We start from the raw sequence: 26177 nt of genomic DNA, 5'->3' as shown, positions 1-26177 counted from the left end.
AGCTTCTCCTTTCTTTGGGTCCTCCAGAGGTTGTCCATTCCGCAATATTGTAAATGTTATCATGACCCACAACACAACAATACTTGTCCGTGTTTATTTTTGCACATTTCATGTTCGTATAATTTTTATTATACCTTAAATGTGTTTCATTTATAATCATTTAATTTTCTTACAAGTTTTGCATGTGGTTCACTTAATTACATGTTTGTATTAGCTTAATTGTTATAATTAAATCGTAAGTGCATTCGCTAAACATTAAACCCCTCATTATCATAATCATACAAATCAGTTACATATTGCATTCTCTCTCAACAATGTAACTGTTAGCACATGTAATGCGTCGTGTCGCGCGTTGTTATAATTCTCGTATCGGTGAAAAATTATTCTATAGCATCAAGTTAACTTACGTCTGCTCATCAACTGCAAGTCAACGTTTACGTGCGTGTGTCTGGTTGTCTTTTGAGTAGAAACATGAAGGACATCGAAACATGTCAATACTTTTTCTTTGTGTTTAGTCATTTATAGTTATAATTTTATTACTAAATTCATTTATTATTTACGTTTTTGTTTCTCTCTCTGTTTGTTTGTGTCTGCTTCATGCGGTAATACAAGTGTGGCACTCTTCGTTTTCTTTAAAGTCTAAAACACATTAATAATATTCATATATTAATGCAATATCTTTACAAATCAGAGTCAGAGTAACACAATGAATGAAAATTCACGTTTGGCTGTATAAGATGTCGGAAATGAAACATGGTTGATTGTCTACAGTTTCACAAATGGAGTATTCTTCAATAACAAACACAAATCGAAACAGTTCAACACGTCTTAGTACAAGTTTAAGCAATAAGCAACATTCCTACCTATCAATTAATAATAATTTACATAGTTTCATCAACACATATAAATAGTTTAGTCACCACGCGTTCAAAGTATTTTGGCAATCATGAGCTGTGAGCACAATTAAGTTTAGATATCTCTAGTGAAACTTAAAGTGTAAAACAGAAAACGCACACACAATATAAATACAAATTGCTATCGGTATAGAGAGAAGGATACACATATTATACAGCCAGATAGATTTTCATCATTCACACAACGATAAAATATAATTGCCTAACTATTTAGAGCTCTTTAGGTTTAAGATTAGGTATTTACGTACTGGTTTCGCCTAGTTTTTGTCTCCTATACCGTAATAATAATCATAAGTTGTTTGGTATTCAATTAAAACCACAATTTCATTAGTTATATTCAGAACCATTTGCAATATGCATATCGGTTGCCTATTCACATCAATATGATTGACGATTTCTTGTTATCCATCAATATGTACAGATTGGATAAAAATAAGTGAAGCAATCGCGCGATTTCTTCTCCTAAATGACGCATTTTGTGATTTCATTTAATTAGTTGTTAAACAATAAAATGACAGTAAAAGTCTGTTTGTTGTTGATGTTTCAGTGACAAAAATGCGCAAAACAATAACTTTACACATTTAAAGTTGCCACAAACGTTAAAATTTACACACTATCGTAGAAACAGTGTCTTTATAGTGTAAATATACTCAAAATCTCCAAAAATAGTTCAATGAAAGACGCCATCTTGAATTGTTTTAGCTTAATATGTATAGTGTGCTGGTTTTGTGTGTTCGAGTTGAATTTCGTGTCATTTAACAGGATATTAATGGAAATAGAGAAGGAATGAAAATTACAGGTTCGCATGCATTGCTCATTCAACTTTCAATCATGACTAGAAGTTTGCAAGTTGCAAAAAATCCAAAGTTGAACGAGCACTGATGAAAAAACGTACGCATAACATTTCAATTTTCATTCCTACTTTATTTTTATTTATCATGTTCTCATGTTTTTTTTTGTTTTGTTTTTTGTTATCATAGTTTTGTATCTTTGTTTATCAATAATAATCCGCCGATCCAAACAGTCACAAGTCGCACATTATTCAAACAGAATTTCGAATAAAATCAAATAAAAAAAAAACGAACCGAAAGAAAACTAGAGAGTTGATAAAAATCAAAAGAAAACAACGCCCACATAAGAGAATATAAAGTGTGTGTGTGTTTTTGCTTGCCTTAAAATTAACTCTATGATTAGCTTAATTATGTTATAGATTTGTATATATAATAAAAGGTAAATAAATTTAATTACAAAGTTAAAGTTAAAAACAGCCACAAAGTAATAATATTTTTTCCTTCTTTCCATCAATTTAAGAGTGATTACTTGCGCCCATAGAAAGAAAATCAATCCAGAGCAAAATGTACAAATGTAACGAAAGATTGATATCAAATCATCGCAAACGTAAAAGTATTTTTTTGAAGTGTGTATGTGTGTGTGTTGTGTCCAACATTTCGCCGTGTGTGTGTGTCATGTATCGAGTGCGCACAACACAAAAAGCAATAAATTAGTATTTTTCCTCCGATACACAATTAACAACTGATTGCGCGCGCTGCGTGAACTCAAAATGGCTGAGTTGTTGGCCCGCACAAGAAACGAAACTCAACCCGAACACAAAACATGCAACACGTAAGTGTTTTTTTTTTTCATTTGTTTGTTTGTCGAGTCCATCAAAAACATAACCACCACAACAATATTTCTAACAAGGTATGCACCACGTTTTGTTTCTTTATCTCGTTTGCTTTACTTACAATTATTATTCATCTCGTGTGTCTAGTAAATTTAAAATCTTCCGCGCCATCTGTCCGGCCTGTCAAATGTCATAATTGCTCCGACAGATCGTCATCCATGTTTATCTCATTTGTTTTTCTTTTTATAAGTAATAATAATTATATGTATAGTCGTAATGATAATAATAGATATAGTTAATATTTAGATTCCTATATACAGATGACCAATTAACTATATAGCACATTCTTCATTAATTAGTTATTTTAGTGTATAATATAACATAGTCGGTTTTTGCTCTTTTGTTTCGTCATCAACACATCCAAACGCAGGCGCATGCGCAGCTACACTTGTTGCACGTCAATACACCACCCCCATCTTGCTTTTTCTCCCCCCCCCCCTCCTCATCATCACTGCATACAGACACAACTTTCTCATTAGTTTTACATAAATTGCGAAAACGTGATAAACTTAATATGTTACGACGACATACGACACTGTTGTATTTGTTTGTTTCATGTTTCATTGCTAGCAAATTCGTACAAAAGTACTCGCAACAGAAAGAAAGACACACATTTTTCGCACACATGTCTCGCCGAGTGCGTGCGCATCAACTAGCTTACTTATTACACCATGTGACAAGAGTGGCTCTTACGTTTAAATGTTTCAAAGGGGCTATCAAAAAGTGTTTGTGTTGTATCAGTGTGTGTGTTGTGTGTGAGCGTGTGTGTTGTCAGTTTTGGCTTGGTTGCAACATGCAAGACTCTCGTAAATATCATCATCCTACCCCCCACTCCGCACACACGAAAACTTAAACTCGCTTTTGCACAACACACGTTAGAAAACCTGTTAAATTCCTATGAGTTTTGTGTGTTATATATTCTGTTATATATATTTATATATTTTTTTATGTAAATTTAATACATGGGAGCGCAAGGTGTACCCCCCGAGCCGCCATGCCGGCACGTGCAGGTAGATCACGCTCCGCTTCGTCGTCGGCGTATCATGCGCACCTGCTGTTTTGCTGGTGATGGTGGCGCGTTAAGTCTTGTAATATTTAGTATGCTAACACACACATGCACACACAGATACACGAGTTTCTTGCGCTGCCGCTCGTTTGTGTTGGTAAATATTTGTGATTGCTGATTGGTTGATGTGGTTGTTGTTGTTGTAGTCGGTCGGTCGGTCGGTGGCTGGTGGTTGTTGGTGGTGGTGGGTAGGTCGCTCGGTTGCTTCGCAGATCGCTGCTCCCGCGCGCATCTCGTTTATTTGGTTGATTGCGGTAAATATTACTTACACGATTACTGCAGCTGCTTGTTGTTGGCGAGGATGGGGTGCGCGATTGGAGGGATATCACTTCTTTAATGGCGGACAACTGTTTTGCGCTATCATCTTCTTGTTGTGAGTGATTTCCAGCTCGCCGAGGCGCTTCCACAGTTCGTCTCGCTCTTTTTCCCGCTTCTTTTCTCTGCAACGCAAACGGAACGCAAGAAATTACAAAACACTGCAAATAAGACGTGTGCATATTCTCATTTATTTACACATACTTTTGTCGTTCGGCTTTATAACTGGCCGTCAGCTCATCGAAGAGCTTCGAGTTCATCTCCATGAACGTCTTGAGCACGTTGTAGACGAGCGCGACGATCGTGGGATTCCAGTGCTCCTTCGAGATGCGGTACAACGCCGGGAACATGATCGGCATTATCACGTGATTGTTCTCCTCCATCAGCGACATGATGTATTCGTTATTCCAGAAATACAACGCACGTTCAGCGACCTAAAATTAAAATTTTATTTAATACATTGAAAGTATAGTTATGTTGAGGATAAAATGAATGCCTACTTGAAAATGTGGACTCGAAACACAGCGAGCAATCTGCCTAAAGAGCGGCTCCTGAATACGCGTAAACTGCGACGGCTCAATGACGTCGAGCACCTCCTCGATCTCGCCGAGGAACATCACCTCCTTTTGGCTACACGTCTTCGGCCAGAATCTGAGCAAGCCGCGCACCACTGGCTCCGTTAACGTGGGATCCTTTTCGAGGAATTGCACCACGCAATAAGCCAACTGAAACGAGAAAAGCGTAATTTTTTAAACAAATTCATTCTTTTGTCTTTGCCATAATTTCAAAATGTTTTTAATGCTTACCTGCGCATGATATAACGATAGGCACTTCACCTTGTGCAAGGGAATGAGCACCTTGACGAGGAACTGCTTGTGCTCGGCCTTCAGCGGCAGCGCAAAGCCGTTGATAATCGAGCCGAGTATCTCGAGCAGCTCGCCGACGCCGTTAAAGTGCTCCGTCTCGTAGACGAACCGCAGGAAGATGTTGTTGATCTGCTTGCGGATAAAGGCGCGCAGCCCGAGGAACTTGCCGTAGATGCGATGCAGCACCGTCTTGAGGAAGTCGCGCTCGCGCGGATCCTCCGAGTCGAAGAGCTCCAGCAGCTGCAGCACAAACTTCTGGTCAATCACGCGCTTGCCGATCGTCGGCTGAAAGTCGCTGCTCTCGAGGAAGCGCAGGAAGAACTCGTACACCAGATTCAGGTGCGGCCAGCTCGCCTCCAGGGTCGGGTCGTCCTCCTCCGGGTCAAAGTCGGGATTCTCGCTCGGCGGCAGTGTCCGGAACAAATTTGCCGATATCTACAACGCAAAAATCATAATTTTCTACTTTTTAATAAATAAAAATAGCAATTATTTACCATTTTAATAATTTCTGGATAGACTGCTTCGGTGAGTACACCTCGGCCGCCAGTGATGTAGTCGACAAGCTCATTGAGCGTACAACGCTTGACCTCTTTGCCTTTGAGGTCGGCCACCGGGTCCATAAAATCAAACGGCACGCAGCATTGCCGCAGCTTGCGGATAAAGAGGTCCTCCTGCTCTGACGTCGATACATCTACAAAGAAACAAACAAGACTCAATTAAACAAAATTCTCCGCTACTAAAATGGCCGCCAATCACCTGACAAATCAAACAAATCATCGCAATCATAACTAATCATGTTTATTCCCTAATCACGCATCAAAATATCAATCAGAGAAGCCACCAAGCTACTCTACGGCATCTACGTGTCAAAACACATGTGAATAGCAACAGTGACGACATGCTGTGCCCTCCAAACACGAATTTAAACCTAGTTCCTAATCGTTTTAATCGATTTCGATAACGAAATTGAAACCGAAACCCAGCGCGCGCTGGAAGGAAATTGAAAAATTCGCGTGATTTACGTTCGCGCTCGCGCTCACGCCAGATCAAACTGCGATCGGAGATGCGCCGCCGCCGTCTGCCGCCATCGCAGCAGCGTGTATCGATCACGACAATATTTTATGTGATTAATTTATAATTGATTGCGACATCGGTATAATAATAGTGGGCTCTCTGGCCGAGTGTGTGTTTGCTGCGTTCTACACCGAGGGGGACGCATGCCAATGAAACAATTCCAATCGATTTAATCGACGTGTAAACAATCACAATCGAATTCGTTTGCTGGTTCACTATTAAAAATCTATAAAAACTTACATTTTAAACCGTAAATTAACAGCCTAATAATTCAAGTAAAATATTAATTGTTTTCTTTGTGTAGACACTCTGTATGTTGACAGATTGTTGAGCGCACTTCTTAAATTGTTAACGAACAATGTGCCGACAATGACGATGTGCTCACTGCACATTTATTTATATAATTTAGCGTCGTGTCGATGTAATCTACATCTGGTCCACAAAACAAACCATAAAACTTCAATTAACGCCTAAACTAAACTAAACTCAACTCAATATACACACGCTGCATGCACATGAAAGTTCCAGTGATAAATAAATAAATAAATAAATAAATAAATGTGACATCCGCTTTTTTCGGAAGTCTTGTCTCCGCTTCACCACGTGCCGGATTTTATCTTTCTGCACTTGGTGATTATTTGGCTGGCAATCATCTTTATCCTCTTGTTGTTAACAGGTTATCATCGCTTTGTCGGTTTAATTCAATTGGCTGTAAGTGTGGCACACGAAATTGGCGAATAATTCGAGCGAAAGTCACGCCGAAATTGACCTTGTCAGCCATTCGGTGTTATCTCAAAGGCAAGCAAGCACCAATCATCACCATACGAACATTTTACTTGTATTTGTGTGTGTGTTAACAACAAAAGAAAGAAACAACAACCGCCCGAATATGAATTTTATTCATCGAATTTGTAATTCAAATTCGTAAATTTAGAAAATCATGTTTTATACATGAAAATTCATGAGATGGTAATGAAAGCGCAAAACAACACACAACACTTTTATCGGAAATTGATAAAAGCATAACTAAATCATTCTATTTTTCAATGTCACCGAATAAAAAATAAAAGCCGTAATTAATTAAAAATATAAAAAAATATTGAAAATTTTTCATTATGGGTAATAAATTTAAAGGGCTTTAGGGACAACGCTGTCATATTTTTTTTTCTTGTTATTTTAAGCGTGATATACGTAGTCCGTTCAATGTATCGCATTTATAAATAAATAAACCCGACGTTACGCAATCACGCACGTTGGTCCGGTCGTTGTTTGGCGGCGCTACATCGACAACAAAACGCACACGACGACGACGTCTCGGCTCAATCACTCGCTCCTGTGGTCCAAGATCTCGCCAACAACACGAAATTGCGGCCGGTAATTAACAGCGCCATTTGTATTTTACTGCACTACGTCCATGATTGGTGGCTGCTCGCATGCGAAAAGCAATAATAAGCAAGTTAATGTATCAATTAATGCTTGATTAACGCTTTACGATGTGTTATTCAAGTTTTACTTCCACAAAATGAACAAATATCTATGAAAATATTAAAATTTCAACACAAAAAACAATTTTTCAACATCAAAAATGAATCATTTGTTTTTGGGCATTCTCTAAACATCCATTCAAGTGATGTGAAATCTTGTCATCTTCCTTCTTTCATACATTGTGTTATTGTGTACTTAATGCGAGCGCTAACACGATTCCGAACGGAATAAGATTTCGCCCGTGCGCGGTGTGTCGGTGTGTTTGCGCTCGTTACTCATTTGAGGTCGTCGAGTGGGCGAAACGGCGTTTGGGACGCGCGCCGGCCCGGCCAGATGCGAGCGCGATTGCCGCCGCGCGGGCGGCTGAAAAAGAGACAGGATGCAGCACGCCGCTCGAGAGGCGGCCACCGGCACGCAAACATTCACACCACGCCGCCGCGTGTGTACAAACCCTACTCAACTCGTACGCATATACACACACTCGACGTAGGTACGTACACTTTTGTTGGGCACAAAAAATTTGTGCAAAAACTTCTCATTTGCCAAATTTTTCGTATTCTTATCGCTGAAAGACAAATCTTTGCTAATTAACAAAACTATTTTTAGTAATTTTACGCGTTAACAAAGACGAAAAAATAACAATTTACGCAATTTTATAATAATTCCAACGAAAATTTTCTAAACATTCCAAACCTACTATCTTCTAGTTGAGTATGTAACTATCCTGTGTATGCTAGGCATTAATGTGTGAGCATAGCGTGTGCGTCGCCGTCGTAGCGAAAATTCATGAATGAAAACGTTCTAATATGGTTAGGAGTCGGTCGTTTGTGGCTTGCGGCCACGCTGTTCTCTGTATATGAGTTGGTGTCGGTCTGTGTGTGTGTGGTGGAGGTTCGATCGGGGCCGGCTGCTACTCTGTAACCAACGCCAACGAACAACAGAAAATGCAACCAACCGACGACGATGACGACGGCGGCCACGGCGTGAAACACACGCGAGAAGACATCAACCACGAACGGCGCTCAATGGGCGGAGGAGGCAATTACAATTAGAAATATTCTACAATGTGTACAAGCGCGTATTTAGTCATTAATTAATTAATAATTTCTCGCTATGAAAATGAAAATGAATGAAAATTATGTGAAAACATCCAATTTATCGACGTGATCGGGTGAGCAGTGTCTCGAAACGTGAAATAAATCAATTCCTGCTACCGGTTGCGCGCTGTTCCACCACCCACACCATCCTGCGGACCCCTCCCAATCCATCCATCCAGCCAGCCATCCTATCCTTCCTCAATGAGCATACATACGAAATTCAACCAGGTGTACAGAATTAACGCCGCGCAGGATTTCAGTATCTCCGCATCGTGATTTCCCAGATTTCCTCTTTAAATCTCGGCACTTCCTTCCACCGGTCGGAATTCCTTCAGCGCTAAGTTTTAACAGGAGCAACCGCACCTGTTGCTATGGATACAATTTACAATTATCTCGAACAACAACTACAACAATGCGCGATCAGTGGCAGCTGTTTCGACACGATTTGTTTATGCGGCGTGCGCGCGTTTGGGAGTTTTGTGAATCAGACAATTACAATGCGTGTGCATCATCATAACAAATGTAATACAAAACCGTTCGCACACGTACGCAGTGTAAAAATTTATACAACTTGGTTGGGTTGTATTAATTTCCTGGGTGTAACTATGAAAAATATTTTAATTTCAAGCAATTATGAGCTAGAATATTTTTTAAAGACATGACATCGATGGTAACAATTGAAATATTGTTGTAATTATGATCCCAACATCCCGGAAAATTGCAATGCAAATTTCTATAACTTAAGCACGATTTTTCAGCTATTTTGTTGGGGTACACGTTATGTTACAACAAAATCATTTAAACAAAACACAAGTGAATACAACTGAGCACGTCGCTCATATTTAGACTTCAGGAAATATTTACCGGCATTTTTACTACAGTAATTCAGTTTTTAACCAGTTACAAATGATTAATCTGATGCCAATCCACGTAAAATCCCAATATTTGATCATTTTTGTTCCTGGATGTAACGACACTTTGTTATAAGGTAAAATATTTGATGAAGAAACTAGTATATTATATAATCTAACGTGTTTTGTACGAAATTAAGCGAATAATAAAGTTGATGCATGCTGTAAATTCACGTTCGCGCTTAACATAATTGCACATGAATCATATGCGCCCATTTTTCACGTTTTCCGCCAAGAAAACACACACGGCCGGCGCGCACGCACGCGTCCCTCCCGAAAATTATGACATCGATTATTCAAAGTTATATATAAGTCGCTAATATTCTCATCGCGGTATTTTTGCGTGCCGAATGTCTGAGAATAAAATGCAATCGGAAGGAATTTTCGAATTTTACGCATGTCCACACTCACCACGACCGACACAGTCTCTGCACGTTTTATTTTTATATATTTTATCTATAAATATCAGAAAAATGTTAGGTTTCAACGGGAAATTCAACTATTCACAAAAAAAAAATTCAAACAAAAAGTTTCGGTTGCGTTCGGGGTTTCGAATCTCTGAATATTTTAAGAACATTCAGTCACAGTGACACATCATACTCAGTGTGAGTATAACTAACACAAAAATTAAACTATCTACATACACACACACACACACAGCCAGGAATTAAAAATAATAATAATACATGATTGCAACATTTTTAATTGAAAGTGAAGTGTAAATGGTCTCTGGCTGTTATTTGCGACGTGTCCAGTTGAAATAATTGTCTGTGAGCATTGTGTGAACATTTGTAAAAGCACATTCATGATTCACCTCCAATTCACGCCACATGATGCTATATTATTTAACGAAAAATCAATACCAAGTGAAGAGCGCGGAAGAATTGAAAAACAAAAATAATAAACCAAGCACCGAGCAGCGAACAGCAAACTCCGGCTGACTGACTGCGCACTTTTCCGAAAAACGCCGGCAAACTTTGCACAATTCACCTGACAGCTTTCAAGCAGCGCAAAAATACCATCAAACTTCACCATCGTTAATTACAGACAATTTACTAATTTAATGTATGCAAAAATATGAGATGACACAGATTGCTAGAAATCATATGACGTTCGAGAGATTTCTTATTTCTCATTTTACGCCTCCGACATTAATTCCAACGTTTTACAGCTTGTAACTTGTAACTCGTATTTATTAACATTCAGCGATTGATTTCGTTTCAATGCCTAAAGGAAGAGGAAGTAGAAAGTCACACCTGTGCACCAACGACGAGGGCGATAAATATTTATAATTAATGAATCCAGAGTGTTTCTAGTCAGGTTAATAAATATTTAATCGTTGTGGAGGAAAATATCTCAAAATTTAGTTAGAAATCAATCAAATTATTAATAATAAGTGGGTATAAACACATTCAGACTGTTTACATGAAAATTACTTCTTGTAGGATCATTATTATTGATAACATGCGTAAAATAAGCACTTTAGGCACTCTTAGAAGTAAAAATGATCGAAAAATTGAATTTTTTGTTCAAATTTATCAAAAATTAACGAAAATATAGCAAAAATATTTTATAAAGTGCAAAAAACTAGGAAACTTTTATCCCAAGTGCGTAAAATAAAGAATTTTGGCTTCCTACTATAAAAATATGTATTTTATTGCTTAAAACAAGTACTTTGGGTACTCATAGGTGTGAAACATATTGAATAACTGTATTTTGCATCAAATGTATCAAAAAATTAAATAAATTTAATACTAAAGTATCAAAACCTATTTAATTTTAAACACTAGCGCGTAAAATACGCATTTTTCACATTCAATTCTAAAAATATGTATTTTAGAAGTGAGAATTGTTGTAAAACCCCATTTTATTCCCAATTAATCAAAAATATAAATAAACATAACATTAAAGCATTAAAAACTCCTTATTTTTTAAGTACGAGTGCGAAAAAAGAGACATTTTCCGCTCCCTATTGTAAAAATGTGTATTTTATGCCATGTATGAATGATGTAACAAACATAACATCCCTTCACGCATCATTCGCATGGTGGAGACGGCATGTCTACGTGCACCCACACTCGCGACAACGGCGGCGGCGGCTACGGTGGCGGCGAGCGAGCGCGTGCGTATTAAAAGACGGAAGAAATTGATTTCAATCAAACCGTTTGCGCGCTCTGCTCCGGCTACGTGTCTCGTCTGCTCGCTGCCGACGTACGCAACACACTCTATGCTATCACGAATCAGCTGATTTATTAGATTGCTTTCCATTTGCATATTAACATGTCCTTCAATATTAGCTTTACAAAGTTAATATCATATCATATCACACACAAACCTACACTTTTTTTCTTAAATTTTCTAAATTTCCAGCGTGTTAATGACCGTAACACAAATTATTGCAGCTGGTTGAGTGGTAATGAGACGAATTAGAAGCTTCATCATCATTAAGCGGGCATTTTTCCAGCCACAGGTTAAATGTCAAAAAAGTTGACAGAGTTTTTAAAGTGGAAATGCGTGTTTGTCACACAACTGGGGCACAAATTTACTCGGCGGTTGGAAAAGTTTTCGGAAAAAAACTGACTCCAGCGATTAGATAATGTGTAAATGTGGAAAGTGGGGCAAAAAATTGCAGTGTTTACAGTCGAGGGCAGGAAAGGTCACGTCTAATTCGTCTAATGCCCCCGTCTGGCGAGATAAATATACGAAAACAAAAAACAATCGCATAAGAAATGGATGGATGTGTTTACCTTTGAAGGGCGGCAGCGGCTGCAGCTCGACATCCTGCGAGTTCCGGTACCGCGAGCTGCCCTGCGACTTCTTCGTCTTCTTCTTGAGCGATCGCTTGGCGAACGGATCGATGCGGTCGACGAACGTCGTCGACATGGTCCACGCACGCTGTTATCCACCCGGCACAAAGTTAGTCACGACGACTGATCCGACCCTGCACGCAGGCGTTCGCACGCGAGTGGGCGTTCGCTGTGCTGGAAATAATAAAACGTCGACGACGACGGCGGCGGCGGCGTAGACGTAAAAACGTGAGGTCGTGTTGTTGTTTTGGTTTTGGTGATAAGCGCGATGCAGCCGTGAGCCGCCGCTCGGTAGTTTCGGTGGTGGCGGGCGGACGGGCAGCGCTTGTTTTTGTTTACAGATTGCACAATGGGCGCGGGGGTCAGATCGGCATCCTGGACGTGGTGCACGCCCAGAGGAAACCCGCACGAAGACGATGCACACACGTCGCGCGCGCACACTCAACGCACGTAGAGGACGACTAGGCGGGGGCCGGGGCTCAAGCTGGCGACGGCTGGCGCACCGCACCGCACAATTTCTCGGCCGCCATCAGCTGGTCACAAGCCGCCATCTAGCCGGACACCATTACCGCGCGCGTGCGGCCCGCAGCCGGGGGAGCGTCTCGGCGGTTGGTTGCTACTGCGGTGCGGCGTGACCCCCCTTGTCGCTTGTCTCTTCTTTCTCGTTGTGGTGGCTGTGGCTGGTGGTCACCGCGCTGCTCCTTTCCTCGGCACGACGCGCAAACCACTCGACACGGGCTGGACACACGGCCTCCTCGCACACTTTCGGCACTCGCAGCCAGAGATTTCGCACGACGCGCACGCTATTCCGCTCCGCTCTCCGTGGTGTGCGCCGTGATGCCGTAAGTACCTAGGGCTGAAAATAGATGGGGGGGCCACCGCGCTGATCAATACACGCCACACCACTCGAGGCGGCCGATGGCGACTGGCGCACGCAGAGCGGACGACGCCGCGCACACACCTTGGCGGCTGGGCTGACGGCGCGTTTCTCGGACGCCCAGGGAGGATTGAACGGCGGCGACGACGGCGTCGCGGCTCGCTGGAATTTTCACGTCGTTGACGAGCACGATTGTAAAACGGCGATCGCGCCACCCGAAAAAAAACACTCAAAACTAGGGACGCTCAATTGTCTCACGCGGTGCAATCAAATTTCAATATCGTCGCCGGTCGGACCAATCGCGAGCCGAGTTGCGTCTCGTGCGTAGTTTACCATTGAACAAAACACGACCGCAGCGCTGCCGGTCACTGCTAAAACCAGTGCTGCCAACCGCTTACAACTTCTCACCTTTACCGGCATTCGAAATAATTTGACATCAAAAAGATTAAAAACCAAGAAAATACAACTCAAAACAATAAATATAATTATTACTATGTAGAAATTTAATACTTTGCACAAAAATTATAATTTTAAAACGCAAAATAAATATTTACTTGCACCGAGGCAAAAAACGGCAAAAATACGAACTAAACACCCAAATAAACAAAACGTCAAACCTAACCTCCAACAAATGTCACCCCAAAATAACCCAGTTTACCTTATTCAATGTACTAAGTTTAAAAGAAATAATTAAACAATGGCATGCCCCGGCCTATACTGTGGCCGACAACTCTTACCTTCTGAAATCTACAGCGATTGCGGCGCGTGTCCGCGAGGATTTCGACGGAATGACACAACTTTCATATGTGAACCATGTCAAGACTCACCAATATTCTATGATTGGCTTTACTTAGGATTTATGGTCATACTAGTGCTTGTATTGCATTGGTTCTTCATAGATATGGTCGTAATGAAACGCAGGTACATTTAAAACCTTTGTCATTCAAAAAATTGTTAAAAAAATCAATATTTTTACAGTTTTTCAAAAGACATTCTAATTCTACACTTCACTGCACTTGTTGAAGTCATCCTAGCATCACTATTTACTCTTCTAAGTACATTTCCTTATGGTACATTAGAGATAACAAGCTGTCAAGTAAAAGGACTCTCAGATTGGTATACATTACTGCATAATCCTGCTCCAAATTATGAAAAAGTTGTTCATTGCACACAGGAAGCAGTATATCCACTGTAAGTTTTTAAATTTTGCAAGAAAACTCAATATAAATCAATATTTTTATAGATACACAGTGGTTTTTGTATTCTATGGCTTTGCTCTGCTCTTAATGTTATTAATCAGGCCATGGATCTGCAAAAAGTTTATTCCAAGGCAAAGTAAAATGTCTATTTATGCAGCCATGTACTTTATTCCAATTCTGGCTGTTATTCATGCATTAATCGGCGGTTTACTATGTAAGTTCACATTAATCATTAATTCTGATCTCAATTAAAACATTTTTCAAACTTTCAGATTATGCTTTTCCATATCTAATAGTAATACTATCAGTAATCTCAAGTGCTGCACATTTCGCAGCGAAAATCGATCAATCAGTGACGAAACTCATCACTTCAACGCTGAAAAACAAGCGTAACATCGTCATCCTCCTGGGACATTGGTGTTTGCACGCGTACGGCATAATTTCCATCACACAATTAACAAATCCAACAATGCACGCGTTAATGATTCTGTTTGTGCCATTACCCGCGTTATTCTACATCCTAACCGCGCGTTTCACGGATCCTAACAAACTGACAGTCATCTAGCATCCGTACGCCCGTTGCCGCGGGTATTAATACATATTTATTGTAAAAAACGTACACAAACAACTCAAATATTCAATTTATCCCAACCATAACTGAATATTTTTCGTACTACCTACCAGTCTAGTATAAGTTGAGTTTTGTTGTGATCAGAACACGGATTGTCTGATCGAAAGAACAACAAACAGCGAGGCCGATTTTATCCTTGCACCAATCGAAGCCGCAGAGTGGTTGACCTGATACGGTGCTGTTTTGTATCATTTGTAACTCACCAATCACGCCGATTGGTACACCGTCGCCATCTTTGTCTACTCTTTTGTCTGGATACACGCTAAACAAACAAATAAATGTTTACACTGTTTTTGTGTGTGATTTGTTTACAAAATTGCGATTTACTTACTATTTCCAGAGGCACATTGAACCTGCTCCACCTGTAGTCATGCATATCTCGCGATTTTGTGGCAAATGTTTCACTTGCCAGACGGTAGACTCGTGCGCTTTCTCTGACAAGTGCGGAAAACCACGTGTTGGGTGTTGTGTACGCACATCAAAGAGAATTATTTTAGATTCCAGAGTAGTTGCGACTAATTTGTTCATTTGGATATCTTTTCGGTCAAATTGCAGTGAAACAACCTGAATATTAAGTTGAAAATTAATTAAATCATGTTTTTGAGTTAAAGTTTTGTACTTACGCCATTTTTAACACATTTAGACCATTGTTCTTTCATTGTGCGCAAGTTAAACATTTTTATGTCGCCGTTATCATACCCAGCTGCTACAATTCTCTCTTCTGAGTTGTATGAGTTACCAAAGGCAACAGTCCAGCAATCTCGTGATTGTCCTTCTTTGGCTGCTTTGAATATGGCGACAGGATCATCTTTTTGTCGTACATCCCAAACCATTACAGTTCCTGAAGTTATTTTTATATAAAAGTGAAGTTTTATAAATAAATTTGTGTTTTCATTACCATCTTTTGATCCTGTGACAATTTCCGGTGCGCCACATCCTATGCTAGTCCCTGCAATACCGTCAATTGCATTAATAATACCTTTATGCTTAGAAGAAGCATAAACAGGGACTAGATTATTCTCCAGATCCCTAAAAATTTAATTTTTAGATATTTTTACATTGAAATATTTTAAAATTTTTGTACCAAACTTGTAATCTTCCTTGAAAATCACCAGTGGCTAAATGTCTATTCCTCAATGATGAAGCATCGAATGTTCCACACTTAAAATGTTCTTTCTTGCCGAATTCACTGAGTTTTTCAGCGCCTTGATTGTTCAATTCGTACGTTTCTATTACCCCTGCGCCGTTAGACTTGCCGCCAATGGCTACAAACTTGGCAGAAGCCGGTATCCACTTAACATCGTGAATTGTATAGTTTAAAACTTTCTCAATGTGGCAAATAATTTGTGGTTTCGCTAAAGTTTCCATGTTGAACGCCTTTTCTTCACGTTTTGATGGAAATAAAGTGATCTTATTGACATGGTTGCTATGGTTTCATAATAAACACCATGATTCTTATGACTATACAATGATAATTCGATTAGCGAATGATAAAACATGAATAATTCGATAAAATATTGATAGAACAATCATATGTTTTCTTTTTTAATGTGTAACACATACTTTTTGGTTTCCATTCTGTTTGTAGTTTGTACCATACAAAATTATCTAATTTTATCTAAGGTTATCGATCAAATATATTAAATACTGAATATTGCACCGCGTTTAGATCGTCCATCATGCGTAATCTAATTGTTTCTTATCACATCAATAACAATTAAGCAGTATTAGCCAGCTACCACAAATGCATATAGATAAATACTTTAATTTGTTTGATTTTTGTTTGGTTTGCGCTGCTTTCGCAAGATGGAGTTAATTCAAGAAGCGAATGCTCATCTTTTGCTCGACGTCGGTGCGTTGAAGAGCTTTGCAGAACTCTTCGAAAGAGATCTTTTGATCGCCGTCCTCGTCAGCTTCCAGGATAGTACGTTCGGCGATGCTTGTGAGTTGATCTTCGCTGATGTTAGCGCCGACCATCATGTGCAAAATGGCGAGAAGCTCGTCTTTTGAGATCATGTTATCACTGTCTAAGTCGTACATGTTAAATGCAACTAAAAAAACAAGAAATATTTTAATAATTTTTGATTTACTAACAAAAATCACCAAAAACAACTTTAATGTTGTTAAAATGGTTTGATTATATATTAAAATAATATTTTTGATACTCACATCGCAATTTATGATCTCTGGCGTTGTTCTTATTCTCTTTGTTCTTTTTAGTAGGTCGGAATTGTGATAAAACTTGCAGAAACTGCCGGAAATTGACGCGATCGCTGACCTCGCCTTGGAAAAACGAGTTTACGATGCGTTCCCCGAGTGGATTGATGGCAATCTCGGGAATTCTGAGAAAATCATCCCGACTTAGCGTGCCACAATCGCCACGGTCCAGAGATGTGAAACGCGAGTACAAACGCTCAATTTGATTTGGAGTAACTGTAAAACACAAAACAATACAATTTAATAGAAGTTTCTAGATATAAATGTGTATTACATAAATTCTTATTTACTTAGCTTAATACTAAAACTTACATCCAGTATCCTGTTGTAGTTGCGCAATTTCTTCCTCGCGAAGTAAAAGAGACGAGCGGTTACCCATGGTGATACAGAAAACAACTTTTGTTTTTCTGTTATTTAAACACAAGGAATGATGTTATAGCGAGATGTCTTGCAGCGCGCTTTTCGCTGTTGGTATGCGAATCGCGTGCGAGAAAGCGATGCGGGTTCGCCTGCCGATAGCACAAACTAATTAGGATTAATACGATGTAATTGCGATGTTATGTTGCTGCATGATTCTCACTCGTTTCAATGTCGTTAGTGTCAAAGTGACCAGCTGATAATAAAGTTACCAGCGCTGCCAACTGCTATGTTTCTCTCTTTCTACTACGTCGATCACCCGACATCTCTTTCTATTTCAAGCCGTTAACGGATAACTTGCTTGAGGTAATCTCTCCGTCGAAAATCTTAAATTATTTAAACAATCATCACGTTAATTTAACAAATTTCACTGGAAAATTTAACGCGACATTGTGTGTTATCAGTTTGTGTGAATATTACGCGAAAATAGTGAATATTCCAGTGAAATTTTGAAGTTTATCACAACTAACCTCCAATTGTAGTCTACCAAGGCATAAACAAATTGTTTGTTTGCAGATTTGTTGTAATACAAAATGGCCAAGTCAAAGAATCACACAGCGCATAACCAGAGTAAGTTTCGCATAAATATTTAAAAGAATGTATAATTAAACTGTTATTTATCACGTTTAGACCGCAAGGATCACAGGAATGGCATCAAGAAGCCAAAGATCCCCAGGCATGAAGCCACTTTGGGTGTAAGTAATCACTTTTAACTCATTAAAGCTTATAAAACACAACAGAAAACTAAACAAATTAAATTGTGACAGATGGATGCCAAATTCTTGAAGAACCAGAAGTTCTCCAAGAAGCACAACCTGAAGCCTGCAGCACAATTGAAGGTCGCGGCTGAGAGGAAGGCCAAGCGCGAGTCTAAATCCAAGAAATAGACTCCCAATTTAAAACTAAATAAAACTTATTTTTAAGTTAACTAAACAAGTATTCTTTGATAAATTAGCACCCCCTACACTTATACAATTATTCAGTCCTGCCAATTGCAGTAAAATAGTCTTATTATTTGTAATATCAAAAGATAGCTACAGTTTTACTGTGCCTTCTTTGCGTTTCTGGGCGAGAGCCGTCTCAACTTGCGTGTAGAAGTGGTAGACATCGAAGATTTTGCTCTCTTTACACCCTTACCAATCATAGGTGTGCCTGATGCGCTGGATTTTGCTGTATTTCTGGTTGCGGATTCCGGAGATGTTGAATCGGGTGAAACATCGCTCAAAATAACGATTGGATCCATAGATTTTGATGGGCGTTGTGGTGAGTCCACTTCATACACCATCACATCCTAAATTATAAAAATAAATATAAATTATTTAAATAATTATTAGAATCATTGCAACTTACACTATAATCCAGTACTGAAGTGGAACCTGAAGTTCTGGTGCAGTTTGGCGTAGAACCACCACTGCTGCGCCTGCGCATTTGATTAATTTTCCCTGTCAAATAATTAATCTCCGATGTGCAGTTTCCACATGATCCAGGCTCCATAAGTTGGCAGCGACTTCGTAGTTTAGCTGTAATACTGTTTGTATGCAACATTTCCTTCCCGATGCGATAGATTTGCGAGGACATGTCTTTATTCTTCTGTTTTGTTGCTTCTAGTTGACTAAAACACATTTAAATTTAAATAAAACTAAAGAAAAACGTTATATAATTAAAATTACCTTTTTAATGTACCAGATAAAATTGCTAGTGAGTTTGCATCATTGTTTTGATTCAATATTAAATTGCTTTGTTGGTCACAATTGGTGAGCATGGTTTTGAGATGATCCATGCTGTCAATTTGCTTCTTAAGTTGTTCTATTTCTACAACTAGTTTATCTTTATCCCTTGCTCTTTCCTGGTAACTCTTCAATTGTGTTTGGAGGGCAAGCATGTTAGTTTCATGAGTTCTTTGTTCTTGTTCCATTTCAACAATTGATTCTCTAAAGAAAAAAAATCAAATTTTTAAATTTAAAAGTATAATTTTCGTAATTTAAAGATTATTACTTTAACATAACACATTTTGCCTTGCATCGTTTGTACTTTGATGCATAATCCATGAGATTCTGCTCCTTGACAGAAATCTCAAACTTGACAGTGTCCAATCTAGCCTGTAGTGTGGCCACATCTTCAGCAATTCCTTCAGAAGAAGCAATATTCAAATAGATTCTATGGATTGTAGTCGGTGTCTCTTTATGCCGACATTGCGGACATGACTTGGACCTTGATTTACATCATAATTAATTTATAAATTGTGTTTTTGTTAATATTTTCTTAGTTTTACCTGTTCAGCCATTGTTTCAAGCAGGTTTCATGGAAGAGATGCCCACATTGAGTTGAAAAAATCTCAGCTCTTGCTGTAAATGTATCTGAGCAGATGATGCAGCTTGCGTTCATATTCCTATAATAAGAAAATGTTATTAATTCTTAGTGAATTGCAGTTTTATCGCAGAGAGATAATATTCACCTCAATAAATAATAAATCTAAAAAATATATTGTGTAATGTGCCGTGTGTGACAGTTATGAAACTAGTACGTTTCTACTTTTGTTATTATTTATCACAATTAATATTAATATTGTTGCAATGTGATGTGTTGAGAAAACAGCAGAGAATCAGAATCAACTGAAGTAAACGAATTTAAAGGTTATGTCATAAATTTACCGCTAAAACTTTTATATCAAAAGTTTTCCGTTATTGCAATAACAAATCTCATTCAAAACTATTCGTTGTTTAGTAAAATAATGTTTATAATCCAATAGTAACTTAATTTGCTTTATATTCCTACTTATTTTTTATATACTATAAAGTTTTCATTGCCAGTTAAATTAATGTGCAATAAACAATAAAATTTCGATTTATAAACAAACTGCAAGCATAAATTTTATATCTCTTCAAGGATATGACAAATAATTCAATCAATAACTCTAAGATTTCACATTGAATGCATCCGTAAACATCAATATCCTTCGTTTTAACTTTGCGCAACTTTTTGCTTTATTTTTGCATATGGAGCGTGCGCAGAAATTCCGGAACAGGTTGAAAACACCCCGAATTAAACTACCCCTCACGAAGGGTCCCATGGTGTAATGGTTAGCACTCTGGACTCTGAATCCAGCGATCCGAGTTCAAATCTCGGTGGGACCTGCTGTTTTGACCATTTGGTCCAAATTTTAATCCTGCTAATCTGACTAAACCCTTCTTTACCTGTTTAACAAAATACCTTGGGGTTTTTATTCGTCTCCGAGAGTTATTTGCATCAATATACAAGAAATACTTCTTATTTACTTAAAACTTTCAGGTCTTGCATAATTTGTTTATAAAACTAGTTTAGATATCACAGATTAACTTGAGAAATATGTCTGGTTAACAAAAACGATTGCCGAAACCAGGGATCGAACCAGGGACCTTTAGATCTTCAGTCTAACGCTCTCCCAACTGAGCTATTTCGGCTGATGATACAAATCCTGCGGCGTTTTCTTATAAAATCCTGCCAGTATTATCTCCTTAAAATTATTAACCACACTACTTAAAATTTGTATTTTTAGAGGTTTAAAACTCAATCAGACGTTTTGTTATGTACTATAGTACGTACTATAGCAGAATCATCTCATAATAGTAGCGTTTTACACATTTCATACAAAGTTGGCGGCCATATTGCACATATCGATTCAGTCAACACAGGACCGCACTTACAACAATACGAAAACCCTTGGTATAAATCTAGTTAACATATAAATGTCCAAATCGTAAAATGTCAATTTAATTGTTATAAAAATTAATTCGGAAATTCAGTTATACATTTCAATCGCGGAATATTTAATTATTTCAAAAGAATGCGGTTTTGCGCCTGGTGGAAATCATAAAACATGGTAATTTAACTCGTCGCAGCATGTACACGTGGCAGGCGGATTTGCTGAAGTTCTTAGGGTCAACCTATACAATATCCTATACTTCGCGCTGGAATTGCATGCTTGAGAATCTAATAGGTCTGCTTGTCGTCGCCATTTTGTTGTATTTAATGGTTAATGGTGTGCCGATCAACAAAACACCGCAAATCCACACATGTCCCAGACCTTCTCATTATCACAAATCAATACATATCATCAAAGGTGAGAATTTACTTCAAATTCAAAATGGCCGACTAAAAATACTCGTTTTAGGCAATTTCGCTGGCGCAAAGAAACGAAGCAACGTCGTACACTGCGAATACTTGTCTCGGCAAGGCTGGTGTCGTCGTACACTCCCAACAATGAGATTCCTGACCCGAAATTGTAACCGCAACAAATTCGCAAATCTCATCGGTGGTGGTAATATGGAGTTACCGAAAGACTTCGCACGTAATGGCCGCTTCATTGACAAACTAACAGCGCTCACTCCTGCGGAATTCGTGCGCCTGGACAAAGAGCAACAGATGCGTAGCTTGCAGACAACTCGTTGTATTCGCTCACTGACGTCCATTTTCAACAACGTTGTTCATAAGCGTTTCGATGAACCGCAGCGCCGTGGTGCCAAAAAAGAGTACTGCTCATGCATGCCCAGTACGCAGGTGCTGATGCAATTCCTCGACTCGGAGCGTGCGACGGATAGTCTCATCCATGTACTCAATGATATTATCGAAGATACCAACGCTGAGAATCCGCTGCCATTCAGCGGCGAGCTCACAGCGTTGGTGTGTGACATAGGCAATAATCACAGGGAGCGCGGGAATGCCTTTCTTGATTATCCCAATTCAACGCCATCGTCCACCACCACAACTGTCTCCGAAGTTGGGTATGCCACGTGAAACAATCCAATCAATATGCGTTTAACTGTCGCCTTTATCAAATCTCATGTAGCAATAAATTCAATAATTTAAAATGAATATGTGTACGGTCCTGTCTTAGCCGAGTTCCAAACCATCCCCACTCTTATGCAATGGCTGGGATTTTCAAATTTCCAAGATGGCCGCAGCGCATCGGTGGAAATTTTTATCATTATTTTACTGCTACATTCGAAATACGCAAAGGATCGAGTCGAAACCAACATGTTAAATGCAGAATGAGTGAATATTTCATACAGAACGATTATTACAATAATGTGTGCAGCGGTTGCTTAGATAATTCATCTTTTCACTCCGTTTGCGTCTAATATAATGTATGTATGCATTTTTTTTTTTGGTTGGATTAAGTAAGTTGTTGTAATATGGTATTAATAAATCTAAGAGAAATTCTTCTTGCTTACACGCTAAAGTTCTAAAGATATATACAAAGGGTTTTCATATTCTTATAAGTATACGTCTTCATGTGTTGTGAATCGTGCGCATCGATTTCATAAGCAACTGAGGCGGCCCTTTAACAAAAGAAAATCATTCCAAGACGCCATCTTGGAAGTGCTTAACCTAAACAATATGTTCACGCTACACGCTCGTTGGAGATCACTCAAAACCGGCTTACAACTAGTTCGGAGTACGGACTTTTGTCTGTGTGCGTCCGTGTTCAGTACTTTTTAACAATTTTTATACATATTTGTGTTTCGAGACAGAAATCCTGCTAGATTCCTTCGTCATTCGCCTACGTTAAACTCACGTATTACCTTGCAATTCACTTACAACAGTGTTCTGCCTGCATTTCTTAAGATATTAAGATAATTCAAGGATAAACCGGTAGAATTCAGTATCGAAACCGATTGAAACCACGGCCACCGCGTGACCCACGCATCGGCGCCATCGCCGGCTGTCCCCAACCGGCACCACCACGTCCACCAAATTTCGCGCTGGGGCCTTGCGGGCGAAAACGTCCGCGACCATTGTCTCTGAAATCGCCCCGATTATTAAACTCACCGCGGCCGCCGTTTGCGTGCAAGCGTTTCGTAGTCTGATGGAGGTGAGCTCGACGTGGCGCACCGCCTCCGCGCATCATGGCCCCTTCCGCCAGTGTCATTGGTGTGCCTAGCAGTGAGGCACCAGGGGGCGCTGCGGACCCACCTGCCCAACGGGCTTCACTTGCAACAGACGGGGTTTGACGTTGCCACATCTCATCATCAATGCCATCCTGATCATACGCGTCCAAATCAATTGGGAATGGCGGTGGAGGTAATAAACCTTTCTTAGGTTGTTGATCATGCATGTGTGTATGCTCGCCGGTGTCATCATCGCTGAGATCCATGTCGATAGACTCGTTATTATCGCGCGATGGGCGAAAATCTTTATTTCTACGAGAGAAAGCCTAAAATTTGATGGATTATAACATAACCTAGATCGCAATAACCTAAAATCAACAATAATTACATGTTCATGCCATTCAGGTTCTGGATTTTCGTCTTTATTGTGTGTATCCTTCGGGGATCCAGTCAAACTGATCAAATTTCTATGATCAATGTCTGTATTATCTAAATTTAAACAAAAAAAAAATAAATATTTTGCAGTAGAAATTGAATTTTTTAATACCTGTATTATTATTCATGCCTAACATGATCCGATGATCAACATCTACAGCTCCAGGAATGCTTTGTCCTTCGTGATACTCAATCGGAGCAATAAAAGCCTCTTTACTCAATGGAGGTGGACTTGCAGGCGTGTCTACAGTCGTCGGTGGTCCATCCCACTCGTTATTCTCCCATGTTTCCACTTCTTCCTCCGGATTGTACTCATCTACTTTATACGGCGCATGACTTACACTTGTAGGCGTATTATAATCAGATACTCCTCCATCATAACCCGAATTATTGTAATAAGGATCCGATTCATTGTATGAACCATTACCGTAGCTGTTGCCGTAATCATTGTACACTTCATTTGTGAATGGTGGTAAAGGTGGCGGAGCTAGTGGCATATTATTACTATAGTTATAGTTTGGCGCAGATGGCGCTGGCACCGGGACTGGAGCAGGTGGAGGTGGGGGATTTGCAATGGCCGGAAACAAACTTGTGAGCGCATTCGCCGCTTTGGGATCGACATTTGTCTGCCCAGAGTTTAAACTGAACGTCATGCCTGTACCGATGAAACTACTGAAGCTGTTGTTCATGTTATTCATAAAACTCGCGGATGTGTCGGTGGTAGGCTGCGCTTGATTGTAGAAACCTGCATTCGGGTAGGTGCTGTCATTTTGTGTGGGCATACCAGTGGTGCCTGATGCTGTTGAGAACGGTGCGCTGTTATCGGGTAAGTCGAGATCGGAGTCTGGGCTTGGTGATGGCGCATTCACGTCGGGGGAGGGTATCGGGCTGTTGAGAGTTGCGCGTTTTTCATCGAGTTTTTTCCGGAGAGATTTCACACGCGTTGCAAACGATTTATATGCCTAAAATACATTGAATTTTAATTTATAGATAAATGAGAATGTTTTGAACATACCGTTGCAACCACTTTAACATCCTTTCGATCCTTTTCTAATTGTGTATCAGCGGTTATAAGAAGATTGATTAGACTATTTCGAGCTTTGATTTCGGTTTTGAGGGCTTCAATGTAGTTCTCCATGTGGTTAACGTATTCATTCATTTCTTTTTCTACATCATCAACGTGTGCCCTATCTAAAAGTCACATTATTCTATTAAAAACAATTTAAAATTCACAAAAACACATTTTTATGTAAGAAACACACCCAAAAACAATGTTTTTATGCATAAAACAGGCAAAAATAAGTTAAAAAATCGTTGTTACCTTTGAGAGAATTCATCAATGCTTCACCATCTTGCATTTTAGGATTGTGCTGCTTAAATGATTGCAGTTTCTTATCGGTTTCCGCCTCCAGCTTGGCACAAACTCGAATTTTCCCAACCAAATGTGCTGACTGCAAATATAAACACTCATAAATTAACAATCCTCTAAAAATATTCAACAAAACTCACTTGAAACTCATGACTCTCATCAACTTTCTTCGTAGAAGGACTAACACTGATCAAACCTGATAAATCACTAATAAATTCCTCTCCATAGACGCCCCTCTGCTCCCAAATCTTGAATATCCTGAGAATTTTATTCTTCACCTTGGCATCCCTCACAAGTGTTGTAGCCTTCTGCAGAGCAGTGCCCCAGCTCTCAACGAAATCATAGTTCTTCCGCTTGGAATACTGTATCACATCATTGGCGAGATAGAATAACGTGAGGCGCTGCTCCACTTTTACCCGTTTCAGCACGCTGAGCCAAGTGGCGACGATTTTCTTGTGATATTGCTTATGGTCCAGACACCAGATGCAGGCGGCGTTAATGCTGTCCTGGGAATCCTTAAGGCCTGAGAGCTTCTTCTCGAAGTGTATACTGTTGAATTCCACCTCAGCCCCCATCGCAAGGCACAAACTATGTATTCACAACTCGCAATCGCAATGTTTATCGTGTTTGTGTCGTAAACGCATTATTGTTGATTACATTTTCAATTCATGGATGTCATACACTCTTGTATTATACCCGACAACAAACGATGCACTCATAAATTGGTTGTTTAATTAATTAGTTATAGGTTTCCAGTTGATTGTCGCCAAAGATTCAATGTGGAAGATTTTTTGGCATGAAACAAACGTTGTTGACACACTGCTAACGGGACGCCATATTGTGCGTTTTAATGTGTGCGAAGTGTAATGTGGGTTGCCTATAATAAATCATCAATATTATTATTGTTTAAAATTACTCAATAAATTGTTGTGATTTTGAATTGTTT

At 39.3% G+C, this 26177-nt stretch overlaps 8 protein-coding genes and 2 non-coding genes across 12 annotated transcripts; 4 read left to right on the top strand and 6 right to left on the bottom strand.

Annotated features, from left to right (window-relative positions):
- Window positions 1–106: 106 nt before the first annotated feature.
- On the bottom strand, window positions 107–13299 carry wdb (serine/threonine-protein phosphatase regulatory subunit widerborst). Of its 2 annotated transcripts, XR_010550018.1 has the most exons (7): window positions 12160–13299; window positions 5340–5536; window positions 4786–5280; window positions 4480–4704; window positions 4184–4413; window positions 3934–4104; window positions 107–639 (listed from the first exon to the last, which is right to left on the bottom strand). XR_010550018.1 is itself a non-coding variant. In XM_065312666.1 (6 exons), the coding sequence occupies exons 1-6, from the start codon at window positions 12293–12295 to the stop codon at window positions 3990–3992; spliced, it is 1398 nt and encodes a 465-aa protein (XP_065168738.1). In that variant the 5' UTR covers window positions 12296–13299; the 3' UTR covers window positions 1818–3989. The 2 variants fall into 2 exon arrangements, 1 of the variants encoding a protein (XP_065168738.1); XM_065312666.1 differs by lacking the exon at window positions 107–639 and having other exon boundaries at window positions 1818–4104.
- Window positions 13300–13525: 226 nt separating this feature from the next.
- On the top strand, window positions 13526–15218 carry LOC135799540 (JNK1/MAPK8-associated membrane protein). Its single transcript, XM_065312670.1, has 4 exons — window positions 13526–14017; window positions 14075–14287; window positions 14340–14509; window positions 14568–15218. Exons 1-4 carry the CDS (start codon window positions 13794–13796, stop codon window positions 14858–14860), a joined length of 900 nt encoding a protein of 299 aa, XP_065168742.1. The 5' UTR covers window positions 13526–13793; the 3' UTR covers window positions 14861–15218.
- Wdr92 (WD repeat domain 92) lies at window positions 14879–16345 on the bottom strand. Its single transcript, XM_065312669.1, has 5 exons — window positions 16011–16345; window positions 15825–15955; window positions 15550–15767; window positions 15258–15490; window positions 14879–15188 (listed from the first exon to the last, which is right to left on the bottom strand). The coding sequence occupies exons 1-5, from the start codon at window positions 16292–16294 to the stop codon at window positions 14981–14983; spliced, it is 1074 nt and encodes a 357-aa protein (XP_065168741.1). The 5' UTR covers window positions 16295–16345; the 3' UTR covers window positions 14879–14980.
- Window positions 16346–16460: 115 nt separating this feature from the next.
- On the bottom strand, window positions 16461–17749 carry elm (calcineurin like EF-hand protein 1 elm). The gene is made up of 3 exons (XM_065312675.1): window positions 17456–17749; window positions 17096–17359; window positions 16461–16977 (listed from the first exon to the last, which is right to left on the bottom strand). Exons 1-3 carry the CDS (start codon window positions 17520–17522, stop codon window positions 16739–16741), a joined length of 570 nt encoding a protein of 189 aa, XP_065168747.1. The 5' UTR covers window positions 17523–17749; the 3' UTR covers window positions 16461–16738.
- A 9-nt stretch (window positions 17750–17758) lies between these two features.
- Window positions 17759–18496, top strand: RpL29 (ribosomal protein L29). The gene is made up of 4 exons (XM_065312677.1): window positions 17759–17866; window positions 18077–18130; window positions 18191–18255; window positions 18328–18496. The coding sequence occupies exons 2-4, from the start codon at window positions 18094–18096 to the stop codon at window positions 18445–18447; spliced, it is 222 nt and encodes a 73-aa protein (XP_065168749.1). The 5' UTR covers window positions 17759–17866; window positions 18077–18093; the 3' UTR covers window positions 18448–18496.
- A 106-nt stretch (window positions 18497–18602) lies between these two features.
- Window positions 18603–19844, bottom strand: LOC135799696 (uncharacterized). The gene is made up of 5 exons (XM_065312889.1): window positions 19833–19844; window positions 19556–19764; window positions 19231–19491; window positions 18911–19172; window positions 18603–18851 (listed from the first exon to the last, which is right to left on the bottom strand). The coding sequence occupies exons 1-5, from the start codon at window positions 19842–19844 to the stop codon at window positions 18603–18605; spliced, it is 993 nt and encodes a 330-aa protein (XP_065168961.1).
- On the bottom strand, window positions 19831–26066 carry LOC135799532 (regulation of nuclear pre-mRNA domain-containing protein 2). 2 transcript variants are annotated; one of them, XM_065312662.1, is made up of 7 exons: window positions 25372–26066; window positions 25184–25313; window positions 24878–25053; window positions 23975–24824; window positions 23816–23916; window positions 23369–23753; window positions 19831–19949 (listed from the first exon to the last, which is right to left on the bottom strand). In XM_065312662.1, exons 1-7 carry the CDS (start codon window positions 25804–25806, stop codon window positions 19942–19944), a joined length of 2085 nt encoding a protein of 694 aa, XP_065168734.1. In that variant the 5' UTR covers window positions 25807–26066; the 3' UTR covers window positions 19831–19941. The 2 variants fall into 2 exon arrangements, with proteins under 2 accessions (XP_065168734.1, XP_065168733.1); XM_065312661.1 differs by lacking the exon at window positions 19831–19949 and having other exon boundaries at window positions 20813–23753.
- On the top strand, window positions 20623–20694 carry TRNAQ-CUG (transfer RNA glutamine (anticodon CUG)). The gene has a single exon. It is a non-coding gene; the product is annotated as a tRNA-Gln (tRNA).
- TRNAF-GAA (transfer RNA phenylalanine (anticodon GAA)) lies at window positions 20928–21000 on the bottom strand. Its single transcript has one exon. It is a non-coding gene; the product is annotated as a tRNA-Phe (tRNA).
- Window positions 21440–22411, top strand: LOC135799542 (uncharacterized). The gene is made up of 2 exons (XM_065312672.1): window positions 21440–21659; window positions 21711–22411. The coding sequence occupies exons 1-2, from the start codon at window positions 21440–21442 to the stop codon at window positions 22331–22333; spliced, it is 843 nt and encodes a 280-aa protein (XP_065168744.1). The 3' UTR covers window positions 22334–22411.
- Window positions 26067–26177: the final 111 nt, after the last annotated feature.

Source organism: Atheta coriaria, unplaced genomic scaffold (genome assembly GCF_025399875.1).
Source record: "Atheta coriaria isolate IRGN ID8LTWV9N9 unplaced genomic scaffold, Caltech_Dcor_3.1 hic_scaffold_9_pilon, whole genome shotgun sequence".
In the NCBI taxonomy this organism is placed as follows: Eukaryota; Metazoa; Arthropoda; class Insecta; order Coleoptera; family Staphylinidae; genus Dalotia; species Dalotia coriaria.
This window is presented reverse-complemented; position numbering and strand designations above follow the sequence as displayed.

What these genes read in the sequence shown, in the direction of transcription:
- RpL29 (XM_065312677.1), top strand. Translation starts at nt 18,094, where the DNA reads ATGGCCAAGTCAAAGAATCACACAGCGCATAACCAGA. An exon ending in TCACACAGCGCATAACCAGA is followed by an intron (nt 18,131 to 18,190) that starts GTAAGTTTCGCA and finishes TATCACGTTTAG; the next exon opens with ACCGCAAGGATCACAGGAAT. An exon ending in GGCATGAAGCCACTTTGGGT is followed by an intron (nt 18,256 to 18,327) that starts GTAAGTAATCAC and finishes AAATTGTGACAG; the next exon opens with ATGGATGCCAAATTCTTGAA.
- Wdr92 (XM_065312669.1), bottom strand. Translation starts at nt 16,294, where the DNA reads ATGGAAACTTTAGCGAAACCACAAATTATTTGCCACATTGAGAAAGTT. An exon ending in CAAGGAAGATTACAAGTTTG is followed by an intron (nt 15,956 to 16,010) that starts GTACAAAAATTT and finishes TTAAATTTTTAG; the next exon opens with GGATCTGGAGAATAATCTAG. An exon ending in CTAAATGTGTTAAAAATGGC is followed by an intron (nt 15,491 to 15,549) that starts GTAAGTACAAAA and finishes CTTAATATTCAG; the next exon opens with GTTGTTTCACTGCAATTTGA.
- LOC135799532 (XM_065312661.1), bottom strand. Translation starts at nt 25,806, where the DNA reads ATGGGGGCTGAGGTGGAATTCAACAGTATACACTTCGAGAAGAAGCTC. An exon ending in ATGAGAGTCATGAGTTTCAA is followed by an intron (nt 25,314 to 25,371) that starts GTGAGTTTTGTT and finishes TTATATTTGCAG; the next exon opens with TCAGCACATTTGGTTGGGAA. An exon ending in AGGCATGAATAATAATACAG is followed by an intron (nt 23,917 to 23,974) that starts GTATTAAAAAAT and finishes GTTTAAATTTAG; the next exon opens with ATAATACAGACATTGATCAT.
- LOC135799540 (XM_065312670.1), top strand. Translation starts at nt 13,794, where the DNA reads ATGGCATGCCCCGGCCTATACTGTGGCCGACAACTCTTACCTTCTGAA. An exon ending in CAGGAAGCAGTATATCCACT is followed by an intron (nt 14,288 to 14,339) that starts GTAAGTTTTTAA and finishes ATATTTTTATAG; the next exon opens with ATACACAGTGGTTTTTGTAT. An exon ending in ATTAATCGGCGGTTTACTAT is followed by an intron (nt 14,510 to 14,567) that starts GTAAGTTCACAT and finishes TCAAACTTTCAG; the next exon opens with ATTATGCTTTTCCATATCTA.
- LOC135799542 (XM_065312672.1), top strand. Translation starts at nt 21,440, where the DNA reads ATGTACACGTGGCAGGCGGATTTGCTGAAGTTCTTAGGGTCAACCTAT. An exon ending in ATCAATACATATCATCAAAG is followed by an intron (nt 21,660 to 21,710) that starts GTGAGAATTTAC and finishes TACTCGTTTTAG; the next exon opens with GCAATTTCGCTGGCGCAAAG.
- elm (XM_065312675.1), bottom strand. Translation starts at nt 17,522, where the DNA reads ATGGGTAACCGCTCGTCTCTTTTACTTCGCGAGGAAGAAATTGCGCAA. An exon ending in ACTACAACAGGATACTGGAT is followed by an intron (nt 17,360 to 17,455) that starts GTAAGTTTTAGT and finishes TGTGTTTTACAG; the next exon opens with TTACTCCAAATCAAATTGAG. An exon ending in CAGAGATCATAAATTGCGAT is followed by an intron (nt 16,978 to 17,095) that starts GTGAGTATCAAA and finishes TTGTTTTTTTAG; the next exon opens with TTGCATTTAACATGTACGAC.
- wdb (XM_065312666.1), bottom strand. Translation starts at nt 12,295, where the DNA reads ATGTCGACGACGTTCGTCGACCGCATCGATCCGTTCGCCAAGCGATCG. An exon ending in ATCCAGAAATTATTAAAATG is followed by an intron (nt 5,281 to 5,339) that starts GTAAATAATTGC and finishes TTTGCGTTGTAG; the next exon opens with ATATCGGCAAATTTGTTCCG. An exon ending in TATAAAGCCGAACGACAAAA is followed by an intron (nt 4,105 to 4,183) that starts GTATGTGTAAAT and finishes TTTGCGTTGCAG; the next exon opens with AGAAAAGAAGCGGGAAAAAG.
- LOC135799696 (XM_065312889.1), bottom strand. An exon ending in GCAAAATGTGTTATGTTAAA is followed by an intron (nt 19,492 to 19,555) that starts GTAATAATCTTT and finishes TTTTTTCTTTAG; the next exon opens with AGAATCAATTGTTGAAATGG. An exon ending in CTTCAGTACTGGATTATAGT is followed by an intron (nt 18,852 to 18,910) that starts GTAAGTTGCAAT and finishes TTTATAATTTAG; the next exon opens with GATGTGATGGTGTATGAAGT.